This window comes from Manacus candei, unplaced genomic scaffold (genome assembly GCF_025592945.1).
Source record: "Manacus candei isolate 608988 ecotype Guabito, Panama unplaced genomic scaffold, ASM2559294v1 h1tg000002l, whole genome shotgun sequence".
NCBI classification, from domain to species: Eukaryota; Metazoa; Chordata; class Aves; order Passeriformes; family Pipridae; genus Manacus; species Manacus candei.
The window spans coordinates 2,531,371-2,553,778 of record NW_026138050.1 but is presented as its reverse complement, the minus strand read 5'-3'; the positions used below and the strand labels follow the sequence as shown (position 1 = coordinate 2,553,778).

Sequence of the window (22,408 nt, the reverse complement as noted above, 5' to 3'; positions counted from 1 at the left end):
GCTAAAACAAATAAATATATAAATAAATAAAGCGCAGAGAGGGAGCGGAGCGGGGGGGGGTGATGGTGAGGACTACAACCCCCATCGTGCCCCACGGTGGCGCATGCGTGGCGGAGGGTGGGCGGGGCCGCGGCGCGCGGCGCGCGTTGCCGCGCGGGGATTGGCGGGCGCAGCTGTCCGTCAATGCCCCCCCCCTCCCGCCCCGCCCCCGCCGCGGCGGTGCCTGCCCGGGCTCGGCGGGCGCGCGCACCGGGACCCCGCACCGGCACCGGGGATCCCGCACCGGCCCCGCGCCCCCTGCCGGCCCCGCCCCGCCCGGCCCCGACACCGACACCGCCTCCCGGGACCGGGACCGGCCCCGCCATCGCCGGCCGCGCCTGCCCCGCCCGGTACCGCGCCGCCGCCGCCGCTGCTGCCGCCGCCGGCCCCACCATGATGAAGTTTCGGTTCCGGCGGCAGGGTGCCGACCCGCACCGCGACCGCCTCCGCCACGACCTCTTCGCCTTCAGCAAGGTGCGTCCAGGGCGAGCGCGGGGCGCGACGGAGGGTCCCGGTGGGGCGGCGACCACCGGGAGGCATCGGGAGGCACCGGGCGGGGTGCGGTGTGCGGGCAACCCCGTCCCCGGGGGCGCGGGGCTGCGGGACCCCACGGCGCGGGATGCTGCCCGCGGGGAGGCGAGCGGCGTGCCGGGCACCGCCTCCCCCGGGAGCACCGTGAATCCCCGGGAAGCCGCGCACCGGGTCCCCCCGGCACCCCCGGGGAGGGGGCACTCTCGGGGGGACGGGGCTGCCGGGGCGGGGGACCCCCAGGAGCAGGGTTGCGGGAGGATGCACCCCCGGGGGTGGCTACCGGGAGCCCCCGGGTGCGGGGTGCGCCCCGGGGGGCTGCGCTCCTCCCGCGGAGTTCACGGGGGCAGGATGCGACCCCCGCACTGGCGCAACATCCCTTCTCCCAGCCCCTTCCCGGAGCGTCCCTGTTCCCACACTCACCCTGTCCCGGGGCTTCCCCCAGGCCTCGTTCGCCGGCGTTTCGGGGTGTCCCGTGGTCTCCCACCCTGTCTGGCCCTGGAACATCCCTGGCTGCACCCCCCGTGCGGGGCTCAGGCCCTCACCCCAATCCCCCGGGAGTGGGATATTGGTGGTGCCGGACCCCCTGTGTCGGCAGGAAGAGCTGTGGCGATGACCCCCGGGGCTTGATCCCCTTGCACCCCAAATTGTGTCCGTGGGGTTTGGGGGTCATCGAACTCGCAGAGTTTGGGCACTGGGGACGTTTCTCAGTCGGTTCCCTCATTCGGGTGGGGGATGCCCCCAAGCTCATCAAACTACGCTGGAGGGACCCTGCGAACCCTGGGGTGGGGGACCTTTCCCTCAGGGCATCGGGCTGTGCCGGCGGGTGCCCGCCTGGGACTCCCTGCACCCCATCCCGGGAGCCCCGCGGCGTTGGGACCACCCTCCTGCGCTGGCCCCGGGGGATAGGAGACCGCCGGTAGTGGCCCCTGGATGAGCCCAAACCGTGTCTGTCCATCCTCTGGCACATCCTAGCACTGCCGTTGGGTATTTGCCCAACTCCCCGCCGTGCACCAGAGGGACCCCGGGGTTGTCCCACGAGGGGGCCGAGCTGGGAGGTGTCGGGGTGTGCTGTGGGATAAGCTGGGAGCCAGCAGCCCCTGCCCAGCACAGCCCTGATCCCCCCGGAGGGGGTCTCGTCGGGGTGCAAGGCTCAGCCCAGCTGGAGCCCCCCGTTTTTGGGGAGTGCATTCCCATGGCTGGATCCTGCCCGAGGGGGCATCTTGTGGGGTCTGTGCCGGTGGGATGTCCTGGGGGGGGCCGGGGGGAGCCCCGCTCCGACCGTCCCAGTGCTGAGGCCGCCGGCTGCCCACCTGCCTCCCATTAACGGTTGTTTTTCCTCCCGAGCTCCAGATCTGCCTGGGATTTGCTGTAATTTGGCCGGGAGCGCGCCTTGGCCGGCCGGCACAGCCTGCCGGATGCGGCCCCGCTGCGGGCGGGAGGGAAGGCTGTGGGCGGGGGGCTGAGCCGGGCCCCCGTCCGGGGCTGGGGAGCAGCCGGGACAGCGCTTTTTGGGGAGTCTTTGCCGCTGTCATCGTGTTGGACCCCGGCCTAAAGCATCACTGTGGTGTCCCTGCGCTGCTGCTGTCCCAGCTCCTTCCTCCAGCCCAGCGTGCATCCTGGGGGGAATCGGGGTGACCCTGTGTGGGGCTGCCACAGGGATCAGCACCCACAAGCGTCCACTACCTCACCCCTTGGATGGGCTGGGACCCACTTGGATAGGCTGGGGCGCCTTGGATGGGCTGGGGACGTTGTCACGCTCCTGAAGGTGTCCCTTGGGAGGGAAGCAGGAGCTGGGTGATCGTGGCTGCCGCCGGCGGGTGTGAAAAGCCGCCCCGCTGCGCCTCTCGGGATGCCCCAGACAAAGGGAGCAGGTCAGGATCCGGCCAGTCTGGCTCCGGCGGGCTCCGTATCGTCTGATCGCGCCGTGGCTGCTCAGCCGAGCTGCTCCCGGGAGCGCTGCGGTCCCCTCGGGGCCGGGGCGGCGGGTGCCCCCCGCGTCCCCCCGCTGCCAGGTGGCAGCCCCTCCCCGGCCGGCGAGTCCAGGCACGCCGTCGCCGGCCGGGACTTCCTTGGGAAGGTGCCCGCGGGCGGCACGCGGCTCCAGCGGGGACGTCCCCGGTGCTGGCGGGTCCCGCTCGCCTGGTTCTGCCGCCCGGCATCGGGGACCCCCGGTGATGCCGCGGCGGGGGTCCGGTCACCCCTCCTGGGGTGTCCCTGCCTCGGGCAGGGGGTTTAGAGCAGGGGGTCGCATCCCAAAGGGCCGGTGGGTGGTGAAGTGGTTTGTGCAAGCTCAGACCTACTCCGGTCCTCAGTGTGGCTCTTGGGTTGCTGAGTAGAAATGGGGTGAGAAACGATGTCCCCGCTCCCCAAGGCCCCCCTTGGTGGCAGTGGGGGACCAGACAGCATCCTTGTGATCCCCCATTGTAGGGGTGATGCTCAGGCTGGTGCAGGATCAGGGCTGTGGGGGTTAGAGGGGGCCGTGGGAGATGTCTGGGGGGCAGTCAGTGGTGGGGGGTCCCGCTCTGACCTGCCTGTCCCCGTGGCAGACGGTGGAGCACGGCTTCCCCAGCCAGCCCAGCGCCCTGGCCTACGACCCCGTGCTGCGCGTGATGGCCATCGGCACCAAGGCAGGAGCCGTCAAGCTGTATCCTTTTCCCCCCCATGAGCAGGAGGTAAGGACCCCCCCCCCAAGCCCTCCTGGACTCCTCTGGCTCTCTCCATCCTGGGGAATGCTTGGAGACGTGGCTGTGCTGCTTCTGGCCCATCCGGCAGCCCCTGCTCTGCTGGCGTCCATCCGTCCATCCATCCGTCCAGCTGTGCTGCAGCTGGGCCGGGCGGGGAAGGGGAGGCTGGAGGAAACCCCCACCTCACCCAAAACATCGCGGGGTGCGGGGGGGCAAAGGGGCTTGGCCGTCCTGGGTGGCATCCCAAGTGGGGGTCCTTCCTAGTGTCACCCCCACATCCTGGGGGGCTCCTGTGCATCCTGACCTTGTTCACGCAGCCCTCGGGGGGCAGGGGGTGGGCAGCGGGAGCTCTGGCCGGCCCGGCGCCGGGGTGAGGGGCTGCGGTGGGCGCTGAGCCCGGTCCCGGGTGGGGGGCCGAAGCAGGGGACGCCGGCCGGGCTTTTGTTGCCGGCAGCGTGCAGGGAGACTTCAGAGGGCTGCTGGCGGGCGGCCAGGGCTGGATGCGGCCCATGCTCGGGGGGCCCCCGCGCCGCAGGAATGTGGGGTGGGGGCGCGGGGGCGGCTGCGCCCGCAGCGGGGTCGGGGTGCGGGGGGGCCGCGCTGCTCCCCCTCCCCCAGGCCGGCGGCTCGCGGCCTCCCGAGCACAAAGATGGCGTGTTTTGTTCTGCCGGGGCCGCCCGGGTGCCAGCCCGGCCGCGACGTCGCCGGCCGCCCCACTCGCCCGCCAGCCCGGGGCTGCTGGTCCCGGCTGAGCCCCCCCAGCCTCGTGTGGATGCCCTTGCGGGGGCTGCGGTGCCCCAAGCATCCTCTGCGGGGGTGGTTTTGGAGCGGTACCACCAGTATGGTCCTGCACCCTGTGCCCACCCAGCCCCGTTCCAGCTGCTGCCAAAAAGATGCTTCTGGAGGTTGGCGGTGCTGGGGAAGCCGGGCCAGGTGAGGCAGCAGCCAGAGCTGGCCTGACTGGCGTTACTGGTTAGTGGGGGCACCCATGGGTGCTCCCCAGCTGGGCTGGGTGGATCTGGCTGCAGGGGCAGTCCAGCATCGAGGGGATGCCATCGCCTGGGGGGTCTCCTGGGGCAGCTGGGGGTCGCTGGGCTTGGACCCCTGTCCCATACAACACTAGTGTTCCTGAGCTACTTGTCCCAAGGGCTCTCAGCTGGCGGCACCAGTTTTGGTGGGGAAAGACCCCAGGATGAGCGAGGATGGGTGGCACCCCCCCGTCTACCTAGCAGTCAGAGCCCCCTGCATGCTCCACCTCGCACACCCCATTGTCTGCTCTCCCCAAAACTCCGTGGCTCCTGTCTGGCTCTGCTGGCTCGGCTGTGCCCAGCACTGCCAGACAGCTCCTGCCTGTCCGGCTGGGCAGAGCTGATGGACTGGTTCCCTGTGCTGAGGGCACCAGGAGGCAGCTGGGGGCGAGGACCCCTGGCACATGGTGTGCCCAGGCATGGCTGTGCCATGCACCGGTGACACCGTGCTGGGGGGAGCAGCTGGCTGGGTCCGGGGGGTGTCGGGGATGCCAGGCTGGGGTGCTCCGTGCGGTGCTGGAGCCACTGTGCGGGTCCTACCCCGGTTCCTGCCGAGCGGCGTCGCTGAAGGAGCCGGGACCAGTTGGGTGAGTGAGGCTGTGCCGGCGCATGCCGAACCCCACCCCGCTGCCGATGCGTGCCGGGGCTCCCGGCGCCTCTCACACACCCACCCCGGCCCTGTGTCAGCCGCAGCCTGACCCGGGATGTCCCGGTTGGAGTTGGAAGTGCTTGGTGGATCCTGGCCTGGCCTGGAATGTCCCAGACAGAGGTTCTTGGTGGATCCCAGCTGGGGACAGTGGTGCCAAGGCCGGTTCTGATATGTGGCACAACCAGGGATGCTCTGCCCTGGCCCTCCCAGGGACAGGAGGCTAAACTGGCACCTGCTGGCAGAACTGTGACCTAGAGGAATTGGGGGGGGGGTCCTGGGGTTCACTGGGGGTGGGGGGGGCTCTACCCTTGTTGTTTCTTTGACGGCCCCCCCAGATATGGCGCACCGGGTGTGGAGCTGACGGGATTGCACAAGGAAACGGCCACTGTCACCCAGCTGCACTTCCTGCCTGGCCAGGTACGTGGGTGTCCTGAGGGGGCCTGGCAGCAGCCCCCCAGGACCCCTACACACCCCACTATTATCCCCCCATCCTCAGGGCTGGCTCCTCTCTCTGCTGGATGACAACACGGTGCACCTCTGGGAGGTCTGCCAGAAGGAGGGCTGCTCCCACCTGGAAGAGACGCGCAGCTTCGGCCTCCCGGGACGCCCAGGGTCCGGCAGCACTAAGTACTTGCCTGGGGGGGTCCCGGCCGCTCCCCCGCGGGGCTGCGGCCAAAGCGATACCGCTGCCGGCTGGGAACGGCGCGTGGGAGCAGCCGCCCTGCTCCGGCGGGACGGTGGCCAAGGTCCCCTCAGTGGTGGTGTTTTCTCCACCAAGATCCTCCTCCGATCCCGACAGGGGTGCTGGGGGAATGCAGCGAAGCCCTGGGCTTTTTATAGGTGCTGGTAGGGCCCTGGGATGATTAATGGCTCTAATTGCTGCTAGCACTGAGGCCGTCCCTGTCCCCGTTCTCCTGGGCCCAAGGGGAATGGGGATGCATGGATGGGGCAGGGAAGGTTCGGGGTCTCTCTGCACGGTGCTCACACAGCCTCCAACCCCCCCCTCCAGCTGCTCCCCCGGCATCACGCGGGTGACGGTGGTCCTGCCGATGTCTGCTGGCACGTTGGTCTGCCTGGGCACCGAGGGCGGTGCCGTGTACTTCCTCACCCTGCCCACCCTGACGCTGCTGGAGGACAAGACCCTCTTCCCGGATGAGATCCTGCAGAGGTGAGAGCCCTGCAGGCCCCGTGTCCCCTCCCCACCACCCCTAGTCCCCCCTGACCCCCTGTGTGTGTGTGTCCCTGCAGTGTCCCCGATGACTACCGCTGCGGGAAGGCGCTGGGGCCGGTGGAATCCATCCAGGAGCACCCACGTGACGGCAGCCGGCTCCTCATCGGGTACAGCCGGGGGCTGGTGGTCCTCTGGGAGCAGAGCACGCGTGTTGTCCAGCACCTCTTCCTGGGGAACCAGGTACCAGGGGCTGACGGGGGGCTGGCAGGGCTGTGGCCTTGTGTGTGTGTCCCCATCCTGGTGCTGAACCCCCCGTGTACCCCCACAGCAGCTGGAGAGCCTGGCCTGGGAGCAGAGCGGGAAGAGCATCGTCAGCTCCCACAGTGACGGCGGGTACATGGTGTGGGCGGTGAGCGGCACCGGCCAGAGGACCCAGCAACCCGTCATGTCCACCATCCCCTACGGTATAGGACGGGGATCTGGGGGCCCTTGGGCTGGGAGCTGATCCCCCCAGCTTGGTGCCACAACCACAGGGTCGGTGTCTTTCAGGTCCTTTCCCTTGCAAAGCCATCAGCAAAATCCTCTGGCGCACCTGCGAGTCGGGGTACGTGGGTGGGCTGGAGGTGGGCACAGGGGGCACAAGGGGGGGCCAGGGTCTGATGGAAGCTGCTTCTTCCCACCCAGGAACCCCTTCATCATCTTTAGCGGGGGGATGCCGCGGGCCAGCTACGGTGACCGGCACTGTGTGAGCGTGCTGCAGGGCCAGAGCCTGGCCACGCTCGACTTCACCTCCCGCGTCATCGACTTCTTCACCGTGCAGGGCGCGGAGGTGCCCGAGGGAGGTACGTGCAGCCGGGGCCACCCTGGGGAGCTGGTGTGGGGGTCTCTCCTTGCAGCCATCTCCCCTCTCCCCAGGCTTTGAGAACCCCCGAGCCCTCGTGGTGCTGGTGGAGGAGGAGCTGGTGGCCATCGACCTCCAGACGCCAGGCTGGCCCACCATCCCCGCCCCGTACCTGGCACCCCTCCACTCCTCTGCCATCACCTGCTCCTGCCACGTCTCCAACGTGCCCCTCAAGCTCTGGGAGAGGATCGTCAGTGTTGGCGAGCAGCAGAGCCCCCGGCAATCCTCTGCGGTCAGTGACAGGGGTGGTGGGGAGGGAGACCCCTGAGCCCCCAAGGCTGGGCTGGTGGGCTCCATCCCTCCCTCCCTGCCTCCATCCCCTCTCCATCCCTCCCTCCAGGCTTGGCCCATTGATGGGGGGAAGAACCTGGCCCAGGAGCCCACGCAGAGGGGGCTTCTCCTCACTGGGTGAGTGGCCTGGCAGTGGGAGGGGGGCCTGGGAAACTCAAACCTTGGGGGACACACATCCTCACCCCTTCCTGCGGTGGGGGATTGGGATGGGGTGGTGGTGAGGCCCAGCCACTCTTGCTGGGTGGGCTACCCTTCCTCGTTCAGCTTGATTGCTGGGCATGAGTGTGTCACCCTCTGCGCTGTCCCCCCTTGTCCCCCCCTCTGGCACGGTGGCTGCCAGCACACAGGCAGCTCTTGTTAGCCGGGCAGATGTCGGGGCCCCGTGCTGACAGGGCCCCCCCGCGCAGGCACGAGGACGGCACGGTGCGGTTCTGGGACGCCTCAGGGGTCTCCCTGAAGCCCCTCTACAAGCTGGGCACCGCCAGCATCTTCCAGACAGACTGTGAGCACAACGACAGCCTCAACCAGGCGGGCGAGGAGGAGTGGCCGCCGTTCCGCAAGGTGAGGTGCCCAGGGCAGGGGGGCACTGCCGTGGACCCCAGCACCCCCCTGGCTCTGCCAGCACAGAGGGGGGCAAACCCAGAGGCGGGCACGGGGGGTGCACCTGCCGGAGCCGTCCCGGCTGCGCCCCGGGGACGTGTCCCCCGGCTCAGGGCACAGCTGCCGTGTGACGCACCGTGGGGACACAAGGGGCGTTTGTTCCGTGTGCCCCGTCCCGCGGGTCTGCCCTGGTGGAGGGGGAGAGTCGGGGGGTGCATGGGGACAGACCTTCCCTGGGCGTGATGCCATGTGCCACAGCTGCTGGGAGGATGTGGGGGTGCAGCGGGGGGCCCACCCCACAGCTGTATGAAGGGTCCCAGCCCCCCTTCACCTGTCCCCCCCACACACAGGTGGGCTGCTTTGATCCCTACAGCGACGACCCACGCCTGGGCGTGCAGAAGATCGCGCTCTGCAAGTACACGGCCAAGATGGTGGTGGCAGGCACAGCAGGGCAGGTAGGGCAGGGAGAGCAGAGCGGGGGCTGCTGGGAACCTCTCAGCTCCCCACTTGGGGACCCACAGCATGGCGGGGGCTGCAGGCCCCACAGACCCCCATGGCTGTCCCCGAAAGGCTCCTACCCATGAGGTTTAGCCCCTGGCATGCTGCAAGGGGACTGTCTGGAGGGTCCAGCGCGTGTCCCGCCATCCTTGTCCCTGCAGGTGCTGGTGATGGAACTGAGTGACGAGAAGTCGGAGCATGCGGTCAGCGTGGCCACAGTGGACCTGCTGCAGGACCGTGAGGGTTTCACCTGGAAGGGCCACGACCGGCTGGCCCCCCGGAATGGCCCCCTACACTTCGCCCCCGGCTTCCAGCCCAGCGTGCTGGTACAGTGCGTCCCCCCCGCCGCCGTCACCGCTGTCACCCTCCACTCCGAGTGGAACCTCGTGGCCTTCGGCACCAGCCACGGCTTCGGGCTCTTTGACTATTACCGGCGCAACCCCGTGCTGGCCAGGTATGGGGGCTCTCGGTGCTGGGGATACCCCAGAGCGACGTGTCGGGGTCTGGGTGCTGAGCAGCATCGGTGCCCGCAGGTGTACCCTGCACCCCAATGACTCGCTGGCCATGGAGGGGCCCCTGTCCCGCGTGAAGTCCCTCAAGAAGTCCCTGCGCCAGTCCTTCCGCCGCATCCGCAAGAGCCGCGTGTCCGGCAAGAAGAGGCTCAACGCCAGCAGCCCCTCCAGCAAGGTGGGCAGGGAGCGGGGGCCACCACGGCGGGTCCGTGTCCCCGCCAGGCAGGGACTGACCCCATGTCCCCCTCCCCAGGTGCAGGAGGCCAACGCGCAGCTGGCGGAGCAGGCGGGGCCCCCCGAGGTGGAGATGACGCCGGTGCAGCGGCGGATCGAGCCCCGCTCGGCCGATGACTCGCTCTCGGGGGTCGTGCGGTGCCTCTACTTTGCCGACACCTTCCTTCGCGACGGTGAGACCCCCCTCCCTCGCCAGGAAAAGCCCCTGAGCTGGGTCTGGCTGGCGCCATGCCATGGGGAGGGGGCTCTGACACTGCTCCCTCCCCTGCAGCCGCCCACCACGGCCCCACGATGTGGGCAGGGACCAACTCGGGGTCGGTGTTCGCCTACGCCCTGGAGGTGCCATCGCAGGAGAAGTTCTCGGAGCGGGCGGTGGAGGCGGTGCTGGGGAAGGAGATCCAGCTGATGCACCGGGCGCCAGTGGTGGCCATTGCAGTGCTGGATGGGCGGGGGAACCCCCTGCCCGAGCCCTACGAGGTGTCTCGGGACCTCGCCAAGGCCCCCGACATGCAGGGCAGCCACTCCATGCTCATCTCTTCAGAGGAGCAGTTCAAGGTGAGCGTGGGATTCATTGTCCTGCTGTGGAAGGGATGGGACACAACATGTCCTGCATCTCCATTGTGCAGGAACAGGGCTGGAGGTGACCAGCCAAGTCTGGGAGCCCTCCTATGCCTCTCCCTAGAGTGGTGGATCCAAGGGGAATGTGCTGCCCTTTGCTAAGGGCAAAGGTAGCCACCAAAACCCTGCAGGTTCCTGTTCCCCTCTGACACCTGGCTCCTCTCCCCCTCCCAGGTCTTCACGCTCCCCAAAGTGAGTGCCAAGACCAAGTTCAAGCTGACGGCACACGAGGGCTGCCGGGTGCGGAAGGTGGCCTTGGTGAGCCTGGCCAGCGCCAGCGCCGGCTCTGAGGAGCGGCTGGAGAACTGCCTGGCCTGTCTCACCAACCTGGGGGACATCCACATCTTCACCGTGCCCAGCCTGCGGCCCCAGGTCCACTACGGCTGCATCCGCAAGGAGGACATCAGCGGCATTGCCTCCTGTGTCTTCACCAAGCATGGCCAAGGTGAGGGCACCAGGTGACATCCCATGTTGATGGGACACTGTCCTTTGCTGCAGCCCCCTAAGGCTCCCTTTTGTCTCCTCTCTAGGTTTCTACCTAATTTCGCCGTCCGAGTTCGAGCGCTTCTCGCTGAGCGCCAGGAACGTGACGGAGCCGCTGTGCCGGCTGGAGGTCGCCCGGCTCCAGGACACCTCCTGCCTCAGGTGGGACATGCCCTGGGGGCGTGGGGGGCTTTGCTGTGGCAGCAGCCCTGTACACCCACCCCATTGGCACGGGCTCTGGATGTAACTTGTCCCGTTCCTTCCAGCAACAGCTTGATGGCGACACCGAAGCTGCCGCAGGCGAATGGCACCCACGTCCCGCGCAGCCCCGAGGGCCGACACTCCCCCTCCGACAGCGACCGTGAGTGATCCCCCTGTCCCGGCACGGACACCATGTCCCGTGGGCTCTGCTCTGGGGCCGGCTCCATGGCCTGGCTGCCTCCAATCCCTCCCGTCCCCATCGCTCTCCAGGGTCCCCTGAGGAGCACTTGGCTGCCTTCTCGCCTGGCCCCATTGACTCCCCCAACAGCAGCCTGGAGAACCCGCTGGACACCACGGGGGACACCACCGTGGAGGAAGTGAAGGATTTCCTGGCGTGAGTGGGGTGGGAATGAGGTGACTGGTGCCAAGGGGCTGTGAGGGTGCCCTCAACCGCCCCTGATCCTGCTCTGCCCCAGGTCCTCAGAGGAAGCAGAGCGGAACCTGAGGAACGCCAGCGAGGACGAGGCCCGGCCCACGGGGATCCTCATCAAGTGAGGTCTGTGAGGGGCTGGTCCCTGGGGTGGGAGTGGAGTTTGGACCTGGGAACCCAATGCCACGCCCTGGCATCCAAATTTCTCATGGGAGGAATGGGAATGTGCTGTGGTCCCTGGGGCTTGTGGAGGAAGGGGAGCAGGGGGGACATGTGTCCTGGGCCCCCCTGGTCCCCTTCTCAGGGGCTGTGTCCCCCACAGGCATCGCCGGCCTCCCTGACCCATCTCAGTGCTCGGATTCCCGGGATGCGCGACTCGACTGGACCCCCCGCGCCCCCTCCCCATGTAACGTAGACTCGCCTCTTCTCTAACACCGCCCCGGCTCCGGCACCTTCCCCCCACACCTCCCTGCCTGGCCGCCGGCCCTGGACCCCTGAGCTGGGCCTGCGGGGCACAAACTCTTCCCGGGGAAGATATTTTTCTTTTTTATACACGGTCAAGTGTCATTGTCCCATGCTCCAGAGCCCCCTTCCTGGGGGATGCTGCTGCTTCCCCGGCTCCGTGGGGAGGGCTGGGGCTCGTGGGATCCCCCTTGTCTGCCGGTTTTGGTCCCTCGGGGAGGTGGGGGGCCGGGAGCCCCTGGGCACGGCCCCCCCTATACCCTGGTCTGTGTTTACATGCCCGGCTCCCTGCAGTTTACAGCCCTGTCCCCTGCCAGCTCCGGCTGCCATACAGGGATTGTCTCCTTCCCAGGGGAGCCCAGCAGGGACCCCCTGGCTCCCAAGCAGGCACTGGAGGCCTTGAGCAGCCCGGGGAGGGGCACAGTGGGGGGTCACAGGTGGCCTTTTTCTCTTAGTGGCTTCTCCAAGGGCTATTCTCCAGGTTGGGCTCCGTGCCTGCTGCTCCTTTCTGACACTAATTCCTGCCACGGGTGGGTTTGGGATGGGATCATGCTGTGGGAATACACACCAGTTCCTGGTCCTGGTCCGTGTTGGTGCTGGGCAGGGGGGGCAGATGGGGCTGCCCCAGCTCCCTCCTGCCCCAGGCTGGGCTGCCCCACCCTGGGGGTCTCACTGTGCCAAATCCCCCCTGGGCTCTGAGCCCAGCCTTGCCCTCCCAGGGGGCTGTGGTGATGCCGGCTCTGTCCCCTGGCCCATGGTAGCTGTCCCCATGGGGCTCAGCCTGGTCCCTGCCCCTCTCTTTTTGGGGATCCAGGGCCGTCGTGGCCCCCCCACGGGCTCTCTTGCGGTACATGTGTGGCTGAGGGGGTCGGGCTCTGTCGCTGCCGGCCGAGGCCGGGGCTGTAGCGTCCCTGGTAGAACCCCCCCCACACCTCATCCTTGGTTTTTGTTTTTTTGATTTTTTTTTTTTTTTTTTTGGTAAGATGAATTTAGCATTGTTTAGTTATTAAAAATACTGGTTTTTAATATTGAAAATAAAGCATTTAATATCAACTGCCCAGGCTGCAGGTGTTCGGGGAGCCTTGGAGCCAGGTGAGTGCTGGGGTTCCCCTGAGCTGCGGGAGGGGCAGGATCAGGGTCGGGGGGACCCCACTTGGGAGTGAGACAGAGCCTGAGACAGTGTCGGGGTGAGAAGTGCAGCCTTTATTGATATGATCCTGATGGGCTGATCCCTGCCAGGGTTCCATCCCCCAGGACAGCTGTACATCCCCCAGCTGTAAGGCCCAGGGCTGAGAGCCCCTGGCTCTCCCCAGTTCTTAGCAAAGCGTCCTCCCCCCAAACTGGGAATCGCTCCTGCCCCCCAGTCGCAGGGGGAGCTCGGCACTGGTTTGGGGCAGCAGCATCCCCAAGCAGGGCGTAACAGGGGCCCCCCTGGAAGGGGAGGGGCCCTGTGCCAGGAGAAGGGGGGGACAGAGCCCCAGCGCTCCCCACTGGCCCCGGCTCGGGGGGAAGCGGCTCCAAGCCGAGCCTGGCTGGGAGCAGCGTGTGCGGCAGCGCAGGGTGCCGGGGTCCGGCCGTGCCTGGGGGGCTGTGGCCGGAGCACCGGGTGCCCCCAGTCCTTAGGCGGGTGGTTTCCGGAACACACTCCAGGCGTGGAAGCAGCGGGTGAAGGGCCAGGGCTCGTTGCCTTTCCGCACCAGCCGGAGCTTGCGGGGCCGTGTGGGGTCCTTGGAGCGCATGTGCTGGATGTAGACCTGGGGCAGAGCACAGCCGTGGGGGTCCCAGCCCTCACCCACTGCCAGGGCTGGCATTCCCTAGCCCAGGAGTTCTGCACCACCCTGACCAGGGCCTCGAGGGGAGATGGAAGTGCCCAAATCTTCCCTCCCACGGCCCCAAGCTGGAGAAGGAGGGAGGCCTTACCTGGCATGCCTTGAGGCTCAGCTTGATCTCCACCTGGCTGGTCTGGGTGCCCACCCACATGTAGACCTGCGGGAAGGACCAGCAGCCGGGCTCAGCACATGGAGCCGCTGGAAGATCCAAACCCAGGAGAGCCTCCTGCCCCCAGCTCACCTCTCGCCCGTTGTCCAGCAGCATGATGTCATCATCAGCCAGATCATCCTGGCAGAAATCCGAGCACTTTTCCGACACGGAGAAATAACCCTTCTCATTGGAGCACCTGTGGGGAGAGCCAGAAGGGGACAGCATCAGGCATGAGTTTGCTAGGACTCAGCTCCTGCAGAGGGAATGGATGTGATGGAGCAGCTCTGTTTTGGTTTATTGATTCCCAAGGAATGGACAGAACTGGGAGAGGAGGAGCCTGGGCTCTGTGGGACGAAGGGAACCAACAGATTGCAGCAGCCCTCCCTGGGCCAGCACCCACCTGAAGAGCCGGGAGTGCTTCATGTAGTCGGCATCTTCATCATAGGGCTTCTGGCTCCCGATGCCCACCCAGAAGAAGTTTTCGGGTTCTTCTCCCTCGTTGATGACCTGTGAGGGCAGGGACAGGACTGAGCGTGGCCTGGGTGGTTCCTGTCACTCAGGTAAGCTGGTGCTCAGCCCCACTCACCTGTTTGCTGTAGGAGTCATCAAACATGTGGTTCATGATGTCCTCGGCCAGCTTGGCCTCGTCAGGGTCGGCCGCCCGGCCCACCCACGTGTAGACGATGCCCTGGTTGTCTGTGCTCTCAAAGGGCACCTGGGGAGCACAGAGTCAGGGCTGCCCAGGGGGGCAGGAGGGCACCCAGGCACCCCTGAGGATGCTCAGCCCCGAGCAGTACCTTGAGGATGAAGCAGAACTCGGAGTTGAGCAGACCAGCGTCCGTGTTGATCTGGATGCACCTAGAGAAGGAGCCCCCGAGGCACAAATCAGCAGGAGACCTGGCAGCTGTGCCCACCGGTGGGTATCCCACCTGGACCCTGGAACGTGTGGGTGCTGCCTGGCCTGGAGCAGCCCCTGGAGCACTGACCTGGTGCAGAGGGCCCCGCCGTTGGTGCGGATGTGGTAGAGGCTGGGCTGGGGAGGGCTGGCCCGCTCCTTCCGCTTGCCCCGGTGGATCACAAACCTCCTCTTGAAGTGAGAGAGGAACTTGGGGTTCTCCTGCTGCTGGGTCATGCGCACCACCTGGACAGGGGTGGGTGTCAGCAGGGCCATGGGGACCCCCCAAACGCAACCCCAAGCTCCAGCTGCACCCCCCTGCCAGCCCCCATCTCTTCTGCTGTCCCCTGCCCTCAGCCTTGGAAGCAGAGAGGGGTACCCGTGTCACCCGAGAAGCTGCGTCACCTCCAGCTTGCCAGGGAAGAGACTCTCAAACTTCTTCTGGAGGCTGAAGGTGAAGGTGAGCCAGCCCATGTTGGAGGCCTCCCGGCCCTGCCAGAAGTAGACGATGCACTGGAAGTCTTCCTCAGGCTGCTTTTCCTCCTCCTCTTCCTCACCCTCCTCCTCCCCTTTGCCTTCACCCTTCTTCTTCTTCTCCTCATCCTCCTCATACTCCACTGGCACCCAGTACCTGAGGGCCAGAACAGCGAGTGTTGTGAGGGATGGGGCAGGCTGGGGGCCTGGGCAGGGAGGTGGGGAACAAAGTGGTCCAACAGCCCGAGTGGGCACAAGCTGGGTGTCACCTGCACAGGAAGACGTAGCAGTCGTGGGTATGGAAGTGGCCGAACTCCTCCTCGGGCAGGCGAGCGAATTTCTTGCCCTCCAGCACGAAGCCCTCCATGCCATCCAGGTCCTCGTTCCACTCCTCCATCAGCTGCTCTGCCTGTGACCCCACGTGCTCTGTCAGACTCCCAGCCCCTCCAAGAGCACCTGGCCCATGCCAGGGGGGGACTCACAGGAGCCCCTAGCCCTACCTCGCTGAGGGGCATGGGGGGCTGCCGGGGCAGGAAGAGCGCCGTGAGGTCGGCCTTCATCTGGTCCTTCTTCTCGGCGTCCTTCCGGACCTTGCCGGCCAAGCCACCATCCTGCAGCACCGTCTCGGCATTCCGGGTGTAATCCACACGCAGGACGTCATCCCAGTTCTTGAACTTGGACTTGAACACCTAAATCACAGAATCATTAAGGTTGGAAAAGACCTCCACTATCACTGAATCCGACCTCTGACCGATCACCACCTAGTAACTAGGACAGAGCATGGAGTGCCACGTCCCGTCGTTTCTGGAACACCTCCAGATGTTCAAGGTGTAAACTGGGGAGCAGATAACACACCCTGGGCCACAGCACCCTCCCTGGCACCCAAGCACCCCATCCAAGGGGTCTGTGTCCTACCTGGCACTCGGTGCCCTCGAGGTTCCTGGTGACCATGGCGTGCTTGGGCCGGTGCAACATGGTGCACAGCTCCTGGCTCAGCTTCAGCGCCGCCGCCCGCACCAGCCGCGACGACTTCCTCCCGATCCAGATGAAGACATCGGACCAGCAGTCCAGGATGTACACGCTCTTGGTGTCCAGCAGGCTCTGCAGCTGAGGGCGTCCCAGGGAACAGAGGGTCAGGCATTCCCAGCTGGAAAACACCCTGCCTGCTCCCAACAGCAGGGAAGAGCAGAGCATCCCCTAGCCGGGCGCTGCTGGCCGAACCTGCCTCTCCCAGGGCACAGCTGGAGGCAGAGGGGGCATGAAACCAGTTTCACTGGTCAGACTGGGAGAACCTCCCCGCCCCATCCTACCAGGCGCATCTCTGGCATCAGATCAGCCTTCAGCCTCTTCTTGTGCTCCACCGAGAGCCTGTAATTGATCTGGGGCAGCTCCAGGTAGCCCAGACCGAGGCCGACCTGCGGAGGGGACGGGGACACAGGTGAGGGGGGGCTGCAGGACCCCAGCAGTGCCCACAGCCCAACGGATACAGCTCCCCACCTTGTACAGCTTGGGCTTGTGGGGCTGGAAGTCATCAGGGACACAGGGCCGGATCTCCTCAGGCTGCCCCCCCAGTGCTTCCCAGAACTCGGGGGTCTCCTGGCCCTGGGTGAGCAGCGTGATCTCGGCCTTGCCCTTCCGCTCGTTCTTGTTGATCTTCTCGGCGAAGAGCCTGTGGCAGGAGCAGGTGAGATGGCAGCTGGGCTCCCCACACCCCCAGCCCCTTCACCAGCCCTACCTGGCCTTGGTGGTGCTGCTCAGCGTGGCCTGTCTCCCACGCCACACCATGAGGTCGAGGCCATGGTCCAGGAGGAAGACAAACCTGGTGGAGACAGGTGAGAAGAGTTAGGAGAGAGTGGGGTGCACCAAGTGTGCCCCTCCCCCCGGGGGTCCCTGCAGGGCATCACATCTGCCAAGTGGGGTTTGGACCCACATCATTGTAGGAAGGTGCTGGAATGGCCCATTTTCACCCCAGAGCTGCAGCTACACTGTCTCAGGTGGACCCTGCTGCACTTTCTGCAGGGACCTGGTGTCCCCTGGCCACTCACCGGGGGTCCAGTGATGTCCCTTTCAGTGCCACTGGCTCCAGCTTGACATTCTTCTTCCCATAGACACGGTACAGCCTGGGGGAGGGACAGCCATGGTGGGACATGGGGCACTGCCTGCCCCACACATCCCCTGTCCCCAGCAGTACCTGGTGACATATTGTGTGTCCTCAACGGTGAAGAAGCCGCTGGCTGTGCCACCCTCGATGTAGGAGATGTCATTGTCAAAGACCTGGGGGCAAGGAGGGGGTGAGGGTGGGAGAGGAGGGGTTGGGGGCTACAGGGGAGCCAGGGGCTGGCCTCACATGGAGGAACTCTTCGCTCTCGTCCCCCATCTCCTCCCGGATGCACCGGCACTCAGCCCCCAGGTAGTTGCGGAGGTTGACGGCGTGGATGGCGGAACAGGCCTTCTTGTCCAGCGTGGACTCCTGCCCGATCCAGTAGTAGATCTCCCAGTTGAGGGAACCGTTCTCATCCAGGAAGGTCTGGGAAAGGACAGGGTGTGAGATGGGACAGCTGCATCCCCAGGCTGGGGAGGTGGGGGACCCTCAGTCCTCCCCGGCTACCTTGAGCACGATGTAGCAGTCGGCCTCGTAGAACTTGCCGTGGAAAGCCTCGTCCACCAGCGTGGGCACGAAGTTCTCGATCTGCCAGACACAGAGGCCAGGCAGCTGCCCCACGTCCTCGCTGAAGAACTCCGAGTAGTCCAGCTGTGGCTTCTCCAGGCCCTGGTCCCAGCGCCTTGTCTTTAGGTCCGGCGCCTTCGCCTCCCCGCTCTCCTGTGGGACGGGGGCAGGTCAGCAAGTTGGGAACAACAGGGTTCCTGCTGGCACACGGGGTGGGCCAGGGTCACTGTGATGCCCTCGGGGCCCCTCTCCCACCTCTATCTTCTTGTTCTTCTCCTGGGCCACGTCTGACATCCCCTTCAGGACCTGCTTGGCCTGGTCGTCCTGGGCAGAGTCCTTGCGCCGCCGGAGCCGCATCTTGCGGGCCAGCGGATCCTTGGTGCCACTCCCTGGGGACACAGGGACGGGGTGAGAGGCAGCCAGGACACCTGTGGGGCACCCTATGGAGCACAGCTCATTTCCCAGGCTCTCCAGGGGCTGTCCCCCCCATCCCTGCACACTGACCCGCGGCGGCGGCGGCGGCGACGGTGGCTGGGGAGGCTCCGGCCAGGCGGAGCTGGTTCTGCAGGGAGAAGTCGATGTTGTACCACTCCGAGGTCCGATCCACCGGCTTCGGGGGCATCACCAGGTTGGGGTTCTCGCGGACATCCAGGATCTGCCAAGGAGAGGACAGAGACCTCAGTGCTCTGAAATGCTTGCAGGGACATCGAGGATGTGGTGTGGGATGGAGACCTCCAGAGCACCCTGGGCTTTGGTGAGGTGAGGGGATGGGGAGGGAGCCCCAAATCCTCCCCCTGCCTGGGCAGAACCGTGTGCCAGAGTGCCTCAAGCCCCCCTGACCTCACTTCACCCACCCCACCCTACAGCCCTGAGATCCCAGGGATGCACTGGGGCTGTGGTGCAGCCAGCCCAAGGCAGGGGGGTGCTGGGTGCTCACCTCCACATCCGTCAGGAAGTGGATGGCCTCCGGCAGTGTCACCAGGCGGTTCTTGTTCAGCACCAGCTTCCTCAGCTTGGAGCACCTGTGGGACAGCGATGCTGGTGATGGGCCAGCCCAGGGTGACGTCCTGTCACCACACAGTCTGTGTGTCCCCTCTTGGGATCCAGCTGTGGGCTGTTTTCTACCTGCACAGGCTCTCGGGGATGAGCTCCAGGTTGTTGTTGGCCGCCATGAACTCCTCGAGGTTGGTGAGCTTGCCAATGCCCGAGGGGATCCCGTCAAAGTCCAGCTTATTGGAGTTCAGGTACATCTTCTTCAGCTTGGTCAGCTTGCAGATGGCCGACTGGGGAAAGGGGAGAAGGCGAGGTGAGGGAGAACCATGGAAGCACGGGCAGGGATGGCACGTATGGAAAGGGACGTACAGGTAAGGAGGTGAGCGCGTTGCGGGACAGGTTGAGGGTCTCCAGCTGGGTCCACTGGTCGATGCAGAGGGACAGCTCCGTGATCTGGTTGCTGCTGAGGTTGAGGCGCCGCAGGCTGCCCAGGGTGTAGAGGCACTCAGGGACACGGCTGAGGTCGTTGCAGGACAGGTCCACGTCTGGGGGATGAGACAACACGGTGACACCACCAGCCAGACCCATAGCAGGGCTGGGAGAGCCCCTGCAGGGCTCCATGGGGCCCTGGGCCTACCTGCCAGGTTCACCAGGCCCTCGAGGCTGGTGGGCAGGTTGCTCTGCGTGCGTTGGGTGTTCCGGAGGTGGAGGGTCTGCAGGGCTGTCATTGCTGGGAGCTGCCTGTGGAGCACGGGTCAGGGAGAGCCTCAGGATGGATGGAGCAGGCACCAGCAGACTGGGATCCAGCCTGGAAAGCAGGGCCTTACCGGAGCTGTGCATGCAGGAGGGGGTTGTTGTTGAGGATGAGGGTCTGGAGGTGGACCAGGCGTCTCATCTGCGGTGGGAGGCTCTCCAGCTTGTTGTCGCTCAGGTCAAGGTAGAGCAGGTCAGTCAGGTTGATGAAGAGCTGGTTGGGGATGGTGTCTATGCTGTGGAAATATGGGGATATGCAGGACTGCCTGGGAGCTGCACCAGCCCTGGGCCTCCTTCAAGGAGGGGCAGAGAGCAGCACCTGGTGACAGATGGAGGTGGCTGTGGCCAGGGGGAGATGGTCACCCCAGGTCTGGACCCACCTGTTGTGGCCAAGGTTGAGGACCAGCATGTTCTTGGCATTCTCCAGCTCCCGGGGACACTCTGTGAGCTGGTTGTAGCTCAGGTCCTGGGAAATACAGGAGCACAAAGCAGGTGTAACCCCCAGCCCTGCATCCAGCCACCACCTCCCAAACCTGAGGAGTGAGGGGCATCTCTGGGGGCACTGCAGCAGGAGCTGGATCAGCACATGGGGAACCCAGCTATGGCTGGAGGCACTGCCAAAGGGTCATCCAACCCACAGGCAGCTTCCCTGGAACTCAGGCGTGGGCTTGGGACTGGTGCTCCTTAAGGAGCAGGAGGGGACACTGAGGTGCAGGAATGGGATTCAGGAGGAGACTCTGCACCCACCAGCACCGAGAGGTCATCCAGCTGGAAGATGTCATCAGGGACTCCTGAGTTCTTTAGGCTGTTTGCACGAGCCACGATGGCCTGGAAAGGGGAGACAGGCAGGAATTCAGCTGCCTGTTGAGCATCCCAAGGCGGCCAGGTATGATCCTTGTGTGCTCCCAGATCCAAGAGGTGCCTGGGGACACCTGGTGCAGGAGGGGGACACTCACCCTGAGGCAGGGCAGGCCGGAGAGCTCTCCATGGAGCGTGGTGAGGCTGTTGTGACTCACAGAGAGATGTTCCTGCAGGGAAGCCCCAAACAAGCCCCAGTGAGAGGAGCCAGGGCTGCTCAGAGCAACAGCTGGGACCCCACATGGATGTGGGGGCTCCTCCATTCCAACAGAACTGGGGACTTGGAAGCCCTGACCCTCACAGAGCTGCTGGGACACTCCCAGTCTCAAACTGGTTGGTTGGCCCCAGCGTGCCCACACTGCCCTCACATCCCTCATTCCCGGGGTAGCCTTGGCTGGGACACCTCAGCCCTGCTCTAAGATGCCACCAGGCTGGCCTGTGGCAGTCCCACACAGTCTCTGAGCAAACACATCCCAGTGCTTGGAAACGGGAAATCAACACTTCTCACAGGGTGATCTGGAAATGGGCAGACGTGGGGTAGGTGGGGGGGTGGGAGGAATCTCCCAGGGGAAACGTTTTCCTCTGGGTATCACCAGCCAGGCTGTTGCCTGCTCAGGAAAACGAGGAATTGGCAGGCTGTGGGCGGGATGCCAGGATTTAAGGATTTAAGTCTCGCCGTGTCCCCCGAGCATGTGGCAGGGCCAGGGGGAGCGCAGCTCCGAGCAGCAGGGAGGGATTCCCTGCACCTGGCACAGGGATGGGGACTCCTGGCAGCGTTTAAAGCGTTGTGTTTGTCTGACTGAACCAACTGAAAGAGGTTCCTGAGGTGCTCCTGGACACCACCAAAGCAAAGCTGAGCCACGGGCTCACCAAGGAGCTCCACCAAGGAAGGGCCTGGTAGAGCTGCCCAAAAAACAAGGCCAGGCAGCTGCCAGCTCCTGTTTCTTATATATTTCAGCAGAAGAAGAGAAAGAAAAAGCCCCAAAACCTTAATCCTCTCCACACTAACCACCCCCCTTCCCATCTGTTAAGGGGCATAAGATCTAAGCACGGTTTTTCATCTGGTTTTCTAGGAAAACAAGGTGAAACCAACTACCAGCCTGTCTCAACCCCACTCCTGACAGCTCCTGCATCTGATTTCAACCACACGTCGTAGCTCAGCCCTATTATTAGACACTGGAGCATCCGCCAACGAGCCACAGGGCTGGCAGGGAGCAGGCTCCCATCGGATCCCACGGCTCCAGCGGGACAGTGGAGCCCCATTCCCTCCTGAAACGTGGGGCTCACCAGCTTCTGGAGGGCAGCGAGCTCCTCGGGCAGGTAACAGAGCCCTGTGCGGTTCAGCTTCAGCCAGCGCAGGCTGGTCATGGCCTTCACGTGCTCCGGGAAGTACCCGCCCTGCGGGAGGAGGAGGGTGAGGAGACCCCCTGCCCCGTGGGGTGGGGAACTGGGGACCTCGCTCTGACCGGCCCTGTGTGGCTGGGATTGTCCATTACTATGGGATCAGGAGTTGGGGGGGGCTGGGATCATCCAGTCCCATAAGGTTGGGAACTGGGGGACTGGGATCACACAGTCCTATGGGACTGGGGGTTGTGGGGCTGAGATCACTTAGTCCTATGGGATTGGGACCTTGGGGGGGGTTGGGATCGCCCAGTCCTGTGGGACTGGGAGCTCAGGGCCATGATGACCCAGTCCTATGGGACTGGTAGCTGGAAGCACCCAGTACTATGGTTTTGGGGGTGAGAGACCAGGATTGCCCAATCCCATGGGATTGGTAGCTCAGATCACACAGTCCCATGGGATTGGGATCTGGGGGACCAGGACTGCCCAGTCCTATGGGATTGGGAGCTGGGATCACATAGTCCCATGGAATTGGGAACTGGGGTTTGGGATCACCTGCTTTCATGGGACTAGGATCTGGAGAGGGTCGGGATCACCTAGTTCTATGGGATGGGGAGCTGAGGGGTTGGGATACCCCAGCACTGTGGGGCTGGGGGCCAGAATCCCCCAGTCCAATGGGATTGGGAAGTAGAGGATCGGGGACCACATGTCTCTCTAGGACCCCATGGGGGCCCGCAGGTTGCCCAGCCATAGAGGGTGGGGGCTCAGGGACCGCCCACCCTGAACACCACCCCCGCTGTACCGGGATTCCCCAGCCCGGGGGGCCGGACCGGGCCTGACAGCGCCGCGCGGGGCCCGGGCTCGCCGATCCCTGTGGCCGGGGCGTCCCCGCTCCCACTCCCGTTCCCTCTCCCCCGCACCTTGAAGTCGTTGCCGCTCAGGTCGACGCCGCGCACGAAGGGCAGGACGCCGGTGGCCGCCATGGCGGAGGGACGGGACGGGACGGGACGGGAAGGGCGGGGCGGGGGGACCCTGCGGAGCCGCGCCCTGACAGGCCCCGCCCCCGGCCCCGCCCCGGCCGTGACGCGCGAAAGCGATTGGGCGGGGCCGGGAG

The 22,408-nt window shown here is 65.5% G+C and overlaps 2 protein-coding genes across 4 annotated transcripts; one reads left to right on the top strand and one right to left on the bottom strand.

Moving 5' to 3' along the window:
- LLGL1 (LLGL scribble cell polarity complex component 1) lies at positions 1-12,402 on the top strand. Of its 3 annotated transcripts, none has more exons than XM_051777780.1 (23): positions 1-513; positions 3,117-3,214; positions 5,267-5,348; positions 5,428-5,543; positions 5,941-6,099; positions 6,180-6,342; positions 6,431-6,566; positions 6,652-6,706; positions 6,787-6,944; positions 7,018-7,235; positions 7,344-7,411; positions 7,702-7,855; positions 8,245-8,349; positions 8,554-8,846; positions 8,926-9,079; positions 9,158-9,311; positions 9,410-9,693; positions 9,931-10,201; positions 10,287-10,401; positions 10,506-10,600; positions 10,711-10,834; positions 10,917-10,996; positions 11,193-12,402. In XM_051777780.1, exons 1-22 carry the CDS (start codon positions 184-186, stop codon positions 10,993-10,995), a joined length of 3,411 nt encoding a protein of 1,136 aa, XP_051633740.1. In that variant the 5' UTR covers positions 1-183; the 3' UTR covers position 10,996; positions 11,193-12,402. The 3 variants fall into 3 exon arrangements, with proteins under 3 accessions (XP_051633740.1, XP_051633730.1, XP_051633721.1); XM_051777770.1 differs by having other exon boundaries at positions 5,428-5,558; positions 10,512-10,600; XM_051777761.1 differs by having other exon boundaries at positions 5,428-5,558.
- A 112-nt stretch (positions 12,403-12,514) lies between these two features.
- On the bottom strand, positions 12,515-22,389 carry FLII (FLII actin remodeling protein). The gene is made up of 30 exons (XM_051777748.1): positions 22,215-22,389; positions 21,241-21,351; positions 20,052-20,123; positions 19,843-19,923; positions 19,476-19,561; positions 19,170-19,331; positions 18,980-19,083; positions 18,712-18,887; positions 18,475-18,632; positions 18,287-18,371; positions 17,854-18,004; positions 17,605-17,738; positions 17,290-17,502; positions 17,029-17,208; positions 16,873-16,955; positions 16,727-16,801; positions 16,417-16,500; positions 16,179-16,350; positions 15,992-16,096; positions 15,597-15,788; positions 15,182-15,370; positions 14,951-15,090; positions 14,613-14,838; positions 14,299-14,453; positions 14,110-14,170; positions 13,899-14,027; positions 13,713-13,819; positions 13,403-13,508; positions 13,253-13,318; positions 12,515-13,086 (listed from the first exon to the last, which is right to left on the bottom strand). Exons 1-30 carry the CDS (start codon positions 22,275-22,277, stop codon positions 12,952-12,954), a joined length of 3,801 nt encoding a protein of 1,266 aa, XP_051633708.1. The 5' UTR covers positions 22,278-22,389; the 3' UTR covers positions 12,515-12,951.
- Between the last annotated feature and the right edge of the window lie 19 nt (positions 22,390-22,408).

Excerpts from the sequence above, each read along its gene's own strand:
- LLGL1 (XM_051777761.1), top strand. The coding sequence starts at position 184 with ATGCCCCCCCCCTCCCGCCCCGCCCCCGCCGCGGCGGTGCCTGCCCGG. Across the intron at positions 7,412-7,701 it reads AGGGGGCTTCTCCTCACTGG|GCACGAGGACGGCACGGTGC; the intron begins GTGAGTGGCCTG and ends CCCCCCGCGCAG. Across the intron at positions 9,080-9,157 it reads CCAGCAGCCCCTCCAGCAAG|GTGCAGGAGGCCAACGCGCA; the intron begins GTGGGCAGGGAG and ends CCCCCTCCCCAG.
- FLII (XM_051777748.1), bottom strand. The coding sequence starts at position 22,277 with ATGGCGGCCACCGGCGTCCTGCCCTTCGTGCGCGGCGTCGACCTGAGC. Across the intron at positions 18,633-18,711 it reads ACGCGCTCACCTCCTTACCT|TCGGCCATCTGCAAGCTGAC; the intron begins GTACGTCCCTTT and ends CCCTTTCCCCAG. Across the intron at positions 18,005-18,286 it reads ACTTCCTGACGGATGTGGAG|ATCCTGGATGTCCGCGAGAA; the intron begins GTGAGCACCCAG and ends TCTCCTTGGCAG.